General features: G+C 33.7%; 2 protein-coding genes across 11 annotated transcripts; both read right to left on the bottom strand.

The window, feature by feature from the left end:
- Positions 1 to 7,720: 7,720 nt before the first annotated feature.
- On the bottom strand, positions 7,721 to 10,204 carry LOC110776879 (chaperone protein ClpB1-like). 10 transcript variants are annotated; one of them, XM_056826960.1, is made up of 4 exons: positions 9,656 to 10,204; positions 8,945 to 8,986; positions 8,120 to 8,826; positions 7,721 to 8,033 (listed from the first exon to the last, which is right to left on the bottom strand). In XM_056826960.1, the coding sequence occupies exons 3-4, from the start codon at positions 8,375 to 8,377 to the stop codon at positions 8,010 to 8,012; spliced, it is 282 nt and encodes a 93-aa protein (XP_056682938.1). In that variant the 5' UTR covers positions 8,378 to 8,826; positions 8,945 to 8,986; positions 9,656 to 10,204; the 3' UTR covers positions 7,721 to 8,009. The 10 variants fall into 10 exon arrangements, with proteins under 10 accessions (XP_056682938.1, XP_056682941.1, XP_056682937.1 ...); XM_056826963.1 differs by lacking the exon at positions 8,945 to 8,986 and having other exon boundaries at positions 8,120 to 8,663; positions 8,790 to 8,826; XM_056826959.1 differs by lacking the exon at positions 8,945 to 8,986 and having other exon boundaries at positions 8,120 to 8,659; positions 8,790 to 8,826.
- A 1,113-nt stretch (positions 10,205 to 11,317) lies between these two features.
- LOC110776881 (uncharacterized) lies at positions 11,318 to 16,016 on the bottom strand. The gene is made up of 8 exons (XM_056842333.1): positions 15,996 to 16,016; positions 15,830 to 15,867; positions 15,616 to 15,724; positions 14,978 to 15,064; positions 14,183 to 14,869; positions 13,923 to 14,063; positions 12,761 to 12,838; positions 11,318 to 12,682 (listed from the first exon to the last, which is right to left on the bottom strand). Exons 1-8 carry the CDS (start codon positions 16,014 to 16,016, stop codon positions 11,834 to 11,836), a joined length of 2,010 nt encoding a protein of 669 aa, XP_056698311.1. The 3' UTR covers positions 11,318 to 11,833.
- Positions 16,017 to 16,325: the final 309 nt, after the last annotated feature.

Genomic DNA, 16,325 nt, shown 5'->3' with positions numbered 1-16,325 from the left:
AAGTGCATGTTCTAAGGCTATAAGCCTATAAAGTATAAACCATCATTATTGTGAATTGGCAGCCTAAGGGATTTTACCAAATCTTTGAGGTTTTCTGAATCTATACTGGGTATACCATTAAAATGGTATACTAAGGACAAGTAGGTAATTGCATGTGGGTTTTGTTGCTTTGGCCCACCCCGTTTTCTTTTCCCTTTATTTTTTTCATTCTCTCTCTAACATTCTGATTTCAGTTTTCAAATTTCAAAATTTTATAAATTTATCGTTTTTTTTTTGTAAAAAGTACAAAGTTTTTTAAATGTTAAAAATTTCTCTCTCTTCTAAACTCACTCCAAATCCAAACTCTCTGATGTTTCGCAAGCAAACTCTTCAGACATCTATAATTTTCATTTTCTGATAGTCACCGATTTTTCAGAAATTTGGAAATGAACTGCCGGTGTCTCACGAAAGCTCATCTCCACCGCCACTAAAACTCATCTCCACCGCCGGTGTCTCACAAAACCACAGACTCAGATCTACTAAAATCATGGGAAAATAAGAGCAACGAGCTGAAATCCGTCAATTCACGCCCTTTGGGTTCAAGTTATCGGGTGAATGTCATCGTTGTTTCAAGTTCGTCGGCCGCCGTGCTTGGTCTAGGTATGTGTAGCTCCTCCTTCGTCCTCTTTGTCGTTTTGTCTATTTGAATTACATTATTCTCTCTTTAATCTCTCAATTTACCTGAATTAATTTCCAATTCTATTTTTTAATTTCTAGGGTTTGTGTAATTGTGGTAATTATAGAAGTAATTCTCTCTAAAATTCATCTATTTTTGTAATTTCTGCTAGGAAATAATTATTATTTGTTTTGATTCATATATTAAGACAGAGAGAAAATGATCCAGTAAAAGAAAGAGTGTGAGCTTGACATTTTTGTGGAGATATTGGTCTGATAAAACTCTGCTTCAAAGTTTGTAGATTAAGTTGTTAAAACTTTTGACAGGTACATCAAGAAAAAATGGGTAAGGATATGCAAATTGTGGAGGAGCTTAGCCTGTTTGCCAAACCTTGGACTTCCAACTTTCCAAGTGTGAACACTATCTTTCCGTTTTTAGTGTTCCTTATTGACAAGTTGAGCATGGGCATCTATGTCAAACCAAATACTAGAATTCAAAAGCTGAGAGTATTCTTTTTTTTTTTACTTGCAAGTTGAGATGGATTCCATGGACTTTAAAATATCTCCACTATTGGTTGTAATCTTGTGAGTGATAGTTTGGACTTTGGCATGGAAATGAATGGAGCGCGAATTTAACAGGTCCACATTTTGTACTTCAGCTGAACGTGCTCTAAACCAACTAGGTTGAACTGCTGAAGCAATTAGTAACAATGTACTATGTACGTTTTACTTCTGAAAATATCTCTTTGCTGAATTTAACTTCCTTGTTCTTTAAAGTTTGTGATCAGGCTCTTAAGGAATTTTTAATGGTGACATTCAAATTGGTTTATAGTGATGCTTGCAGTAATGGATTGGAAGTAGTTGTGAATTTGGGATATCATGCAATGTATTGTTTGGTTGTTCAGATAATGGCATGTTGTTGCTTACTTTGTTTAGATTGTTTGTGAAAGATTTTTAAAATTCCTGATTATATGCTTGATTGCAGAACTTATGTGTTATACATAATAGAATAGCCAAATACAGTTAGTGATATGTAACATCCATCTCCCTTCAGGCAATCGGGTGAAGCTTGTAGCTTGGCAGAAACATACAGCAAAAGGACAGCTGAGAGTTGGTTATGCCTTGATTCAAACATGTGCAGATTGCTTAGAAATTAAAGGTTAGTTCCTCTCACATGTTCTTGTTCTGAGCAATGTCTTCAGACTTCTGAATCGTGTACCTTGTCCTTCTGGAAAACTCTAATCAACTGGTTGTTCTTTAAGCTGTACCTACTACCTAACAAGGTTGGGGACTTGGGTTAACGAGTAACATTAGGCGGGATATCCCCTTGTAATGAATTAATGTCGCCATTAGTATTCCAAAAACAGTGCTGTAAATGAAAAAAAATGACTTGTATAGCTGCTCCAGGTTCCTTAGAAAGCTTAGGCATCCTGAGGATTTTTGAGATTAAACAAAAAAACGTAGAAATTTCGTTAATTAAGATGCTGAATTCTTTCATGTTGCCTAACTGAGGATTGTGGGCATTGGTGATGAATCGTGAGGTTCATGGACTGAGGAATAACAGCATCCTCAGCAAGTAAGAGAAAATGGATACGAAAGATGAATCGTGAGGTTCGTGGACTGAGGCACTGAGCATCTGGTTAATGCTCTCACATATTACGAATGCTTGTTGATTTTGTCCCTAAATCATGTTTGTAGGAGGAGATTAAAGTCCATGTCGATGTCGAATAGGTTTGGATTAGTTGTTCACATCTTATTCTGGATTACATCTTTTGGTGGCAATTTTGGGGGTTCCTGTACAACTGTTATCTGAAAATATTACAATATACTGGTGGATTATTATCTGGGTTCTATGAAGATTTGTTTTGTGATTATAATCTTACAATATACTGGTGGACAACCAACTTATTCAATTCTAGTACTAATGAGGTTTGAAATTGGTCCAGGTAAAGTTCCTTGGTGAAGATGGGGACTGGGGAGGACATTCCAACTACAGGGGCTGTTGCTATTTGCTCTCCTTGGGACCTTTTGTTAAGTTTTTTTCCTTTTATCACACGCATACGAGTTATATAACAAATTGTCTTGTTATTGGGTAAAAGAGTAAAACATAATTATTTACTTGTATGAAGTATTGCCTTTCCCATGTTTGATGATAGATTAATAGATTATTAGAGTGATGAGGATGAAGTTGGGAACTGGTTTTTGAGAAATATATAGGTTTAGAGCACAGAGAAGTTCTTCGTTTTCATTTTTGGTAGATATTCAGGGACTCGGGGAGGGTATCTTCACGATTTGGGGCATTTGAGTTTCTCCCTTATGGCTGTAACACATATTCATTGTTTCTATTTTCTGACTGAGTGGTTTTTATGACATTCATTGTAGAAATTAACGGTCAAATAATGAAAGCATCAGCAGCAGCAACAGACATTTAAGCCGGGGATTGGTACCTCCAAATTACAAATCAAAGCAGCAGCAACATCAGAGAGTTTCATGCTCAAGCTCCTACCTGTTAAAGAAAGTGGATAATCCCTTGAGGCTACTGATTATGGAGTCTTCTTGAGTACTACTACTTTCTCTCTTATCTTAGGTCGGCGATGTGAGAATGGACTGTAGTTCTACGAAGCAGAGGTCAAGGCGGCGGCAGCAGCAACAGTAGACATTTAAAAACTATTTTTAAATTCAATGTGCTATCTGCAAGAAGCGGACAGTTCTAATCAGTTAAATTTATTTCAGAATCTTTCATGCTATTTACATGAGATTTTGAATGTCAGAAATGTTCATAGATTTACTGGAGAACCAGTCAACTTGATGTTCATACCCTTTATTTCATAAAATTTTGAAGTCATTGAAATCGATATATTGTTAAGTTTCTCTTGATGTTCAACTTGATGTTCATACCCTTTATTATGTGATTGCATTTGTTTTCCTTTGTGTGTTAGGTGGGGTCTTAAGTGAGTAGTTGAGTACCAAACCACGTTGAATTGTGAGTACTAAACTATGTTGATGGTACCAAATTTTCAATACAATTTTACATGATACCAAATAAATCAACTCCAAATAGTCAATACCATTTTTCAAGATAATAAATCAATTTGGTAACGAGTCTAAATTGTCCATACCATTCTTCCTTTTTGGCTTGATCGTTGATTGCCTTAATTGGGTCATTCAAATGAATTCAAATCTTCAATTGGTGCTTGACACCAAATGAATTGGTTCTCAACACCAAATGAATTGGTGCTTAACACCAAAATTTCAACGACATGTGTCGGTCCATGTGTTTATTTTAGTGGAAAATGTAGATTATTCATATTGTGATATATAGAGTATGTAGCATATGTTTATTTATTGATCAAACTGCAATTATGATTCATATAACATAAATATATCATAGTTTTTTTTATTACTAGTCGTATAATATCACGTTTGTTTATAATATTTTATAAGATCGATCATATTTTATTAGATTAATTAATATCATATTTTTTTCTTTGTATAAGTAATAAATTTAGAATTTTAGAACATCATGTTTGCTTCATTATGACTTTTATGAGTAATATGATTATCTTTTATGTTTTTGACACAAAATAATTGACTATCATAAGTCCAAGTTAATTTGTACTCAACTCCAAATTCCCAATACTGGTTTACAAGATGGTAAATGAATTTGGTACTTCAATTTGAATTTTTCAATACCAGTTTACAAGATAGTAAATGAATTTGGTACTTCAATTTGAAATTTTCAATACCATTTACAAGATGGTAAATAATTTTGGTACTCAAATCCAAATTTCCAATACCATTTCCCCCATTTTGGCTTAATCGTTCCTTACAATGATCAACAATTCATCTCTCTTGCTCCCTTTTTGGCTCAATCATTCCTTACAAAGATCAACGATCCTTCTCGGGATTTCTTTTTGTTCAGGTTTCAAAACCAGGGCTTGGTTTCTCAGGTTTGGGGTTGGCGCTCGATTTTGGAATTTGATACAAACTTTGATTGGAAACGAGCCTCATAGTTCTATTTTGGTATCGGATTTTGTAAGAGAAATTTGTAAGTGTATGTGAACTTGAATTGGGATCAGGAACCGTGATTTGGACTCGAGGATTGGAATATCATAACTTTGAATGGAAATTGCGGATATTGTACTTGTGGAGTATTGAACTAGGAACCGGAAGTGGACTAATATTTTATAAGATCATATTTATTGGAATGATATCATAGGCGTTGTTTAATTTGCATATAAATAATATAATTTAGATGTTTAGAATATCATATTTACTTCATTGTGACTTTTATCGTATGATTATCTTTTATGTTTTCGACACAAGATAATTAACTATCATAAGTCACAAGTTATTTGGTACTTAACTCCAATTTTACAATACCATTTACACGATAGTAACTAAATTGGTACCCAAGTCCAAATTTCTAATTACCAGTAGTTGACTTGTGAGTGTCAAACTATGACCTTTGGTAGCGTTATAAATTTGGAAAATTGTACCAAAAGTTCCAATACCATTTTATAAGATACCAAATAAATTTGGTATTCAACTCCAAGTAGTCAATACCATTTTTACAAGATAGTAAATGAATTTGATATTCAACTCCAATTTTTCAATACCATTATCCCCTTTTGGCTCACTCTTTCTCGCCTCAATTGACACATGAAAATTGAAATTTTCCTTACAATAATCAACAATCCACTTTGATCTTCATTAAAAAAAAAATTCATCCTCAAAAATTGCAATTAAATAGATATTGAAACACAAACGAGTTGAAGTTTGGCAAAAAAAAAATGTGAACAATCTAAACTTGGAATAGTATGAATGGTAAATTTATGCGATTTCAATTAACAATACTTCTCGTTATTGCTTTTTACTCGCGTTTCGAAACCGGGGCTTGAATTTGGTCGGGTTAGGGGTCGACGCCCGTTTTTGCAATGGAAATGTTTTCCGGAGTTAAATTTTGGCATCGAATTTTGTAATTGAAGCTTGGAAATTTATTTAAACTTGAATTGGGGTTCGAAATCAGGATTTGGACGCGAGGACTCGAGTATCATAACTTTGAATTGGGAACATAAATTGGAATTTTGGATTTGGAATATTTTGAAATTGGAATTGTGCTTGACTTGGAATTTGTGCTCGAATTATGAACAAAAGTTCATAATTAAATCGACAATCGCTTGCACTTGGAGATCAATCTCTCAAGTCTAGTGGTTGTATCGTCGTAGGACTTTCGGGGAGACATAAATGTTTTGTCTAAAATTATATAATTACTTTATGTTTTGAATCATTACCTTATAAGATCATAGTTTGGTTTCTTATAAATAACTAGTCTTATATGCACGCGATGCGTGAGAAATTATTATATGCATTGCATGCATATAAGACTTATGAAGTAGGCAAAGGAGATCACACAGATTGACGGGATGGTGAAATCGAGAGCGCAACAAATTCACATCTTGCTATTAAGCATCTTGAAATTTAGATTGTAACTATGAATTTGAACATAATCAAGAACACTGTAGTAACACTATATTTTCACAGTTACAAATTCACATCTTGTTATGAAGCATCTTGAATCGTAGATTCATATCTTGCTATGATAGAGATTAACTTAGATGTTTAGAAAATTGACTTGTTATACGTTTAATAAATAAACATACACTTATATTCTAAAATGCAAACAAATAAAAGTAACCCTAAATAACTTTTCTAGGCAGTAATAAGTACCATTCTTATCACTTGAATCAGATTGGTACTTTTGTTATTAATTAAGGGTGCCATTTACCATATTATAAAATTTCCAATACCATTTTACAATATACGAAATTAATTTGGTACTCAACTTCAATTACTCAATATCATTTTCCTTAATAGGCTCATTCAAATTGAAATTTTCCTTACAATAATTTTAAAAAATCCATCTTTGATCTTAATTTCAAATTTTATCCTCAAAAAAGTACAAATAAATGGATATTGAAACACAAACGAGTTGTAGTTTGCCAAAACAATTGGGTGTAAAATAATTATCAAATTTCACCAATAAAACAATTTACATGGTTCAATTTCCAAGAAAACAACTTTAACAACTTACATGATTTGAATTAGGAATCAGAATTGGAATATTGGATTGGAATTTCGGACTTACAATGTTTTGAAATTGGAATTGTGATTGACTTGGAATTTGTGCTTGATATTTGAAAGAAAGTTCGGAATTAAATTGAATTATGTCATTTGCAATCAGTCGCTTGCACCTTAGAGATCAATCTCTCAAATCTATTGGTAGTATCGTAGTAGGACTTTCTGGGAGACGTAAATTCGTGCCTATAATTATATATTTAGCTTATGTTTTGAATTAATATCTTATAATATCATATTTATTGATACTATAACTCACAAGTTGTTTGGTACTCAATTCCAAATGTACAATACCATTTTACAAGATAGTAAATGAATTTGGTACTGGACTCTAAATTTCCAATACCATTTTACAAGATAGTAAATGAATTTGGTACAACGATCAACTATCCATACTCAACTCCAAATTTTCAATATCATTCCCCCTTTTGGCTCAAACGTTCTTACAATGATCGACAATCCATCTCTCTTGCCCTTCATTGGTCAAAAATAGGAAATCACACCAAATTTTGTATATTACAAAATAAGTAACATATGAGAATTAAGATTATGTTTTTAACAAATATTTCATAAGATCATATTGATTGGATTAACATCATACTTTGTTTGCTTATAAATAATTGGATTAACATCATATTTATTGGGCTAATTTAGATGTTTAGAACATCATATTTCATTCGTTAAGGATTTTGTGAGTCATATGGTTATATTTTATGTTTTTGACACAAAATAATATACTATTATAAGTCCTAAGTTATGAATTTTGAGAGTCAAATGATAGAATATGTTTTTGACACAAAATAATTGACTATCATAAGTTATTTGGTTCTCAATTCAAAATTTCCAATACCATTTTACAAGATAGTAAATGAAATAAATCACAAGTTTAAATGAATTTGGTACACCAATGTAAATTTCCAATTCAATATTACAAGACAGTAAATGAAATAAATCACAAGTTTAAATGAATTTGGTACACGAACGTAAATTTCCAATACCATCTTACAAGAAAGTAAATGAAATAAATCACAAGATAGTAAATGAAATAAATCTAAAGTTAATTTACAAGATATTAAACGAATATGGTACTCTAAAACTAGTTTTCATTTGACTTTGAGAGTAAATAACGATTGACTGATGCATTTGTATCAACACCAATTCTGCCAGCCTTAGTTGTTCATGTGATAGAGGATCAAAGATTACAACTTCATCAAATATTATAGCTTGAAGTGTCTTCTCACCTGTCGAAAACAACGCAATATTGTTAATGTTTAAATTTACTAATTAAAGGCATACAAGTAGGTATTCTGGATTCAAAGATCAATACCTCTGCCATAACTTTCTCTCGAGCTGCTTCCATTGTACTCTTGCCCGTGAATCCATCTGTCAACCTTCCATCATCAAGAACTTGCAAGAGAGTATTGAAGATAGATGTGAGGGCTTTTTCAACCTCATCGAACAACAAAACACTGTAAGGCCGCCTTCTGACAGCTTCTGTCAATTTGCCCAACCTCTTCATGCCAACATACCCAGGTGGAGCACCAATCAAACGGGGAACAGGGTGTTGCTCCATATACTCTGACATATTGATTCTTACCAACAGATTCTCATCATCAAAAGTTGTTCAGCAAGAGCCTTAACAAACTCAATTTTCCCAACACACTTGTTGGACCCAAGAACAAGAAAGAACCAGTTGGCTGTTGGGGTCTCCCCAGTACAGCTCTTGAGCTCAATACAGCCTCCACAATAGATGCAACTGCATTGTTCTGACCCGCCACTCTTTGATGCAATTTTATCAGCTAGCCACCTATGCAATTTGTTCTGGCCAAAATGTCACCAGTCCGGCTACAACAGCCTATCCAAGAAACTGACTACACATTGAGGCTAGGCATTTTCATATTCTACACAACTACGTTCGCTTGACAAAAAAATGCAAAATTGAAATAGAAAGGAACCATAAAATCAACATAGTTGAAGACTACGTTCCTTGAGCTTACCAGTCTTGACAATGTCAGTCCAGTGAGGCAGCTCCATCTAAGCAGAACCAATAAACGGTAATAAAAAATTAGTGTCACGTCAAAGCTTGCAACTAGGGCCATCTCATAAACGAAACTAGCATCTATTAACAATTGCGCGGTCTGACAAATTTTACCTAAAATCCCATGTGAGTAAGTTGATGCCTCACTATCACACTCTGCATGGGCAGTAGTGAAAGCCATGAGCCACCTAACTAATTAAAATTTAATTACCATTACCAGTAGTACTTAATTGGGGTTCATAATTAATATGATCATTTAATAAGATTTCACCACCCTATATTAAGCTTTCTTATTATAGTACTAATGCTACAGCTTACGGTTGTAATGTAGAAAGATCAAGCAACCAAATATCAATTTTGAAAATTTTAAGTGCTGGATTTGATTAATTACCCCTCCTATCTTTATTATGAATAGTGTCATTAGTTGAGAAAATGAGCAATTGAGATCGAGGGACCGGTGTTAAAGCTTCATTGTTGTCTTTACAAGGACTAAATATTTATCAGAGAATACAGAGACCCCCAAAAAAGGAATTAAAACAACTAAAATACTTGTGAAACAAGTATGAACTAGTGCTCCGAAAAACCAGTTAGAGCACTCTTCCGTTTGTTTCAAAGCTCCTCTTTCTACAAAACTCCATAAATTTTCAAATTTGTCAAACAAAAATCGCTAGAAACCCTAAAATCATTAACAAAATATTGGGGAAAGTTCATCAAACATAAACGATGTGCGAATAAAAACCTAATCATAGAATAACAAATTAACATCTATCATTCAATCACAAAACATGAAATCGAAAAGCTAATTAAAGAGAGAAAGAGGGAAACCTTGCCGGAGGGCTTGAGATGAGCAGCATAAGTTTTGACGAAATCGTGAGGAGACAAAAAGTAAGCAAAGTGCCCATAAAATTATGTTTTCTCCGCCTAATCAACCTTCAACCAACCTTCAATGGCACAGGAAATCAATGTTAACCAGAAATGTCAAAAATCCCCAATTTCTTCAACCTCTTTCTCTCTCCTCTCAAGCCCTAAATTACGGAAATTCAACCTCCAAATTCTATCGATTTCATCAAATTAATGATCAAATTCTACCCAACTTCCGGAAATTCAACCTCAAAATTCGATCGCTTTCAGCAAATCAGAAATAAAGAGAAAGAGAGACGCTTCTTCTGGTTCTGAAGAGAGAAAACAAAGGAGGAGTGAGGTATGAACGGTTTTGATTTTGTTGAAACTTTTTGGTTATGGAGTTCAAATTCACCAATTTGGTTAGGCGCTCAAATTTTTGTCGTTGGTTTATGGCGGAAAATGAAAATTTTCATTCTCTCTCTAAGTTTTTGTTTGGCGCTAACAAGAATAAGGTTTTTCCTTTTCTTTACTCCTGCTTTTACCCCACTAGTATTATTATATTGTTAGTATACTCCGTACCATTTAAGTGGTATACCTAGTATAGATTAAGACTTCCTCCAAATCTTTTCTCCTACAGCATACATAATGTTGGTCCAATCAAAATTGACAAATACAGAGTGCTATGAAAGGTGATACACATGTTGACATGTCTCTTAAATACTTTTCCTTTAAGATTTTTTTTTGAAAGCCCAAATTTCCTTTAAGATTGATTCGTAATCGGACACAATTTCAACTCTACATTTGTAATTTATGCGTTTCAAAAATTGCAATACTTTGACTAACACGTTTATCAAAATATAACTTAGAGTATAATTATCTCTAATTTTTTTTTAAAACATCTTAAAACTTTATATTATGAAAGTATATAATGAAATCAATTGTATTTTACTTGATAATATTTAATTAATCTAAATAAATGATCAAAGTTGGTGTATGAATATTAGCAAAATTAAAAGTGTTGCAATTTTTTTAAAATAGAGGAAAATAAGATATTTATTGTCTTTTAACTAAAATCATTAATAAAAAAACATGTTACTGAATAAGAAAAGGAAAGATTGAGAACATACGTATACATAGAGTTGTGTAGTATAATGATGTCTAACAGAATCACTCTCATCCACAAGCTTATCAAAGAATAAATCATATTAGCTAGCTACAATGTATGTTATATTTTCCCTTATAAATCTAAAATACATTCTTCTAAAACTAGGCACATTTTTACAAAAAATAAACCCACTAAAAGTAAAAACCCGTAAAACGCCGGAGCCATAGAGTAGTTTTAGTTGTAAACAGTGCCAACCTATTGCAATTTGAATTCGATATACAATAGTTAAGTATTAAATACGAGTGTACATTGATAAACTATGAGCGTTGAAAGAAGCAATTGTTTTTGAGAGATTTCAGAAAAAATTCAACCTTTGATAGACAGAAGAAAGATTGCTGTAAGAAGTATGTACAAAATGAAGGATATGTTATTTGACAATTAAAAAGGAACGGGGAGTAGTTGGTATCATATAATGACTTAACATGATTTTAGATTCATGTACACACCAATGCAATGATGCATACTCATGTGGCTATTGCTGAGTTAAGTTTTAAATGAAATTTCACAATGAAGTTGAGCAAAATACACCATTCGACCTACTTAACGGCGTAACCACACACGCGCTAATCAAATCATCAAGAGATAACTCCTCGAGATGGTAGTTAATAGTTATAGAGTACATGATATGCAAACAAGGACTAGCTAACATACAGTTAGTTATAACTTGGATGCTTGCAGTTTGGATAGTTTTCTCTTAAGCTTACTCATCCTATCTTCATTCTCCTTACATACGACTTCAAAAGGGTCAATTTTGCCATCATCACTGTCATCAGCTATAGTTACAGGATTTGAGCATGAGCCACTCACCAGCGTTGCATTAACACCCGTTGTATGCGTAATTTGAGATGGAGGAATACCCTCTCTAACACTATCATGGCTTTTTCCATGGATGATTCTTTTGTCACAAGTCTCCATCTGCATCTCTACAACACTATCCTCACTCCAGTTACTGCTCATGTTGACATTTTTTTCCCGGAGCTTTCCCAGTTGTTCCATTAGTGAATCCATCTCCTTAACAGCTTTTTCAATAGCAATCCAAGAACCCGGAGATGGCATGATCTCAACATTCTTCTCCAAAAATGGTGCTTCAACAAAACCAGAACCCACAGCAACATTTTGTTATTTTCCTCTGAACACCCATTTAAATCATGAGATGTAGTGCTAGGCACTTCGTTTGAAGTTGGAGACTGCATATCTCCACCTCTCTCTCCCATTGGCTCTGTCACCACCATTGCACAATCAGTAGCCACTACTGCGACCTCCATATCTAATGGTATATTTTCACCATCGCTATTCCCGCATTCTTCATTTGAAGTTTGAAATGCCATTTTATCCGTACCACTGTCACCTATTGGCTCCATCACCACTCCCAATTTAGCAGCCTCCTTAGCCAAAGATATGTTTCCACCATCTCCATTCTCGCCTTCATCATTTCGCTCTTCCCTCTCAATAGGCCTCTCACCAGTATTGACTAACATTTTTCCATTCTGCTCACCATTATCAATTTCTGACAGATTTCGGGCCTTCTGAGGTAGTGACAACTTCTCACGCGATGCATTCTTCTTTGAATTTTTGCCTGATACTGAAGAGTACCCACCTCTTGCAACTTTGGAAACAACAGGAACTTTAGTAGCCCGTGCAAACGCATCTAGTACACCAGACTGGACCCCTCTTCTCTTAGCCTTTTTCCTCGTATGCAGCAGCTCAGGACACAAAGCTGATATTGATCTCCTCTTCCTTCTTGGCTTTTTTCTTTTGTATATGTCGTCATTACTACATTCAACCATTGTTTTCTCTTGCTGTGACTCTAGGGATTGGATATCTCCGTCTAGACTCCGCACGAACTGAATAATATTACATAAACCGACTAAACATGTATAGTACTCCACTACTCCTACATAACTAAAGACCAAATAACTAACCTCTTCTGCAAAATATGTTAATTCATTAGTATCCCTAGCCTCTCGAGGATGCCTTACACCATAAGCTACATCTATGCACTGAAAAAAACCCACAGGTAAACATTAGCTTCTTCTTCAGATCAATCATCACATTTTTATTCACAAAAGCCAAAAGGTTTTCAACATACATCATTTCAGACCTTTAATATAAGTCCATAAAGTCTTATGTTTTAATGATGAAATCAGTGCTTCATATTATCAAAGGATGTAATGTTAATAGATGGAAATGTTTTTACTTTGAAAATATAATTAAAATGAAGTAATTTCACTTCCTTATGTACCCTATTTTTCTACCTATTAGGTAGGCAAATTTGTCAAAAACTACACAATAAAAAAATATTGTAATTAAACTAGGATTTTTTGTCATTTAACACCTTAAAAAAATTAGTTTTTGTAATTAAACACCTTACTTATTTTTTATTATATTTAAACACCTTAAAAATCTAAAAATTTATAAATCAACACCGCTTAACGATTTCCATAAGAAAAAAACATTGATTTTTAATCATGCTATAACTTCCAAAGCACAATTTAATGGTAGAAGGAGTTGTTTACCACCATATCATGCCTTGAGAACTTTAGCATAGTTAAAAACTAATGTTTTTTCTAACAAAAATTGTCAAGTGGTGTTGATTTCTAATTTTTTTTGTTTTTTAAGGTGTTTAAAAACAATAAAAAATAAGTAAGGTGTTAAATTACAAAAACCAGTTTTTTTAAGGTGTTAAATGACAAAAAATCCATTAAACTACCTTATAAAAAATTTATGTGGTAAGATACTACCTTTTCTCGAATTATAAACGTTGAATCAACATTACGGGATTGACTTTTACCATATGCATCTTACGTGCCATTTAATTAGTCTTTTCCCCGTTAGATACCATGTCAGATATACCAAGTAAAGTCAATCACGAAATCTTGAATCAATGTTATAATCCAACCAAATGTAATATCTTACAACATAAAATTTGTATAAGGTAGTTAATTACAACTTTTTTTTTATAAGGTAGTTTTTCACAAAAAATCGATTTTATAAGGTAGTTTTTGACAAATTTGCCTATTAGGTAGCTCAAACACAAAACAACTCATTTTACATCTTCAAGACATGCACTTTGCTCACACTTACCCCTAAGTTTCCAAAATCTCCCTGACGAGCCAACCTATCTTCAGCACTAGCTTTCACCATCTCTTCCTTTGTCCACGCTGTTATTCTGGGCCATTTTCCCCACATCACTGGATTTCTATCCAATCGATCAAGGTAAAATATCTGGATATGTCATTTAATCATATTAGCTAGAATATATATCCCATAATTAAAACATATATATGCTGATATAAGGCACCATACATCATCAATCATTCAACAGGACCAATGAAATAACTTACTGCTAGGAAGATACTACAACCTCCACATCCTCTAGCATATCCATTTGCATTGAACTTGTTTGCAAATCTGCAGCCATTGTCAAAAAGCTTCTCCAACACCAAACCGCACCAATCATAGTCTTTTGCTTGCATTGCACATGTCAGTGCAGGTACCAAATCTGACTCCAGTATATGGCTTTTACTTTGTGACGGACAAAGCACCATTTGCAACACCAGAATCAAGAAAACAGTTTTGAACTCTGCTTCCTGCTCCTCTTCCCAATTCCCCTTTCCTTTGTTTACCAATGTGTTGTTTGCAAGTATTCCCTTATATTTTTCAACACAATTCCTCCTTGTTCTCGCAAACTCCCATTTTGCACCATAATTCCTCTCAATATCTTCAACTTTGCTTCTCATCTCCTCATCCATCACCCTCCTAGGAACAACCTTGTTGCCTTTTGGGATTCCAAGGACCCACCAAACTTGATTCTTGGATAGTTTGTACACACGTCCATCAGAATCTCTGAAAAGCTCGTCAATTGGAACAATTCGTGTCGTCAACCAATAGCAAAGGTTCTTCAAAAGCGACCTGTCCACTAGACAAAGCAGTTCTCCGAACCCCATTTCCCTCACCCACTTCTTCCTCCGGTCATCAAAGGATTGACATATTTTCCCAAAGGCTTCCACTCGACAAGAAACCATTGCTTGCTTCAAATACAAACCAAAAAACGGATGGTGAGTACTCAAATTATATCAAAACATGAATCTACTCTCTTTCCTTAACTGGTGATTTAGAATTTAACGTCTTGCCCTTACCTTGTTTCCACACTCCTTCAACTGCACCTTCAGCACTTCACCAGCTTCTTTAACTTGATCACCTCTGCTTTTACCGTTCTGTTGCATCTATTCAACAATAAAATAAGGTCACATTGATATTTCACTATATTAAAATTAGTATATTACATTCATCAACAACAACAACAACAACAACAACAAAAAGCAATGATATTGTTAGTCTCTGACTTTCGCTGCTTCCCTTTACCATTGTTAGTCTACAAATAATTAACAAATGAAATTAGTACTTTCCAAATCTAAAAATTAACATTATTTCACCATTGTCATCAAACACTTGTCCAATTATCTTCTCTTTGACATTCCATTATGATGGAAAAAACGTTTATTAGAAATTTCCTATCATTCAAATTTGTTACTGAGGAAGTGGGTATAAAATGCAATGGGAAGCGAGGTTACATAAACCTATTCTTCCAAGTACACAACTGTAGCTCTGATGTATAGAACTAGAAGAGGCATATGAGAGAAAAACACTACCAAAAAAAAGGCTTCCCTTCCCCATTCACAATCTCACAGCAAGACACGAGAAATATTACGATAGAATCAATGTACAATATCCATAATAATTCCATCATACAATCACACACTTGACCCTTTTTTACCTTATCCTCTGCATTACAAGTGGTTTCCTCATGAAAATCAAACACAGCGATTGGATTTTCTATCCTTTTGTCGACAACTCCTTTATGAAAGATCTTCTCATTAGTGAATCTTACATGGAACGGCGTTATAACACAATCAAATTAAATACTTTAAATACTCATTTTACCTGTTGCTTATTACATATTTATGACTCACAATTTAATAATCCCTCACCCTGCAACTACTAGCACATCTAACATATTAGCCTTATTCTGATAAACAAAAAATAAACACACAAACATACGTCTCAGGCTTGATCCATTGTTTAAGGTTTATAAATCCACTATTAGCCGCAGAACAAAATAGTCGATTGCATGTCAAAGATTGATTCCAAACAGACAAAATCACTAACATAGTTCATTATTAACATCATATGGGTAATGACATGCTCAAAATTCAAAAAACTACTATAGTTTCAAGATTAGGGTTTCTTTCTCATACTATTGGAGCAATAAGGGCTAAAGACTCGAAAGGAGAGATTTTATTGTTAAAAATAGATCCTCGTTTCTGTAGAGTTAACAAAAAATGAGAAATGTTGCCAAATCTGGAAACTTTTATCAACAATTCTCATTCTATGAAGCAAAGAACAGACATTTGAGTTCGAATTCTGAAAATTTTGAAGATAAAATGCTTAAACTGAAGTACAAAATCAAAGTTCACACCATTACGG

The sequence above is a fragment of the Spinacia oleracea genome, chromosome 4, assembly GCF_020520425.1.
Source record: "Spinacia oleracea cultivar Varoflay chromosome 4, BTI_SOV_V1, whole genome shotgun sequence".
NCBI lineage: Eukaryota > Viridiplantae > Streptophyta > Magnoliopsida > Caryophyllales > Amaranthaceae > Spinacia > Spinacia oleracea.
The sequence above is the reverse complement of the archived record's forward strand: the minus strand, read 5'-3'. Positions and strand labels throughout refer to the sequence as shown.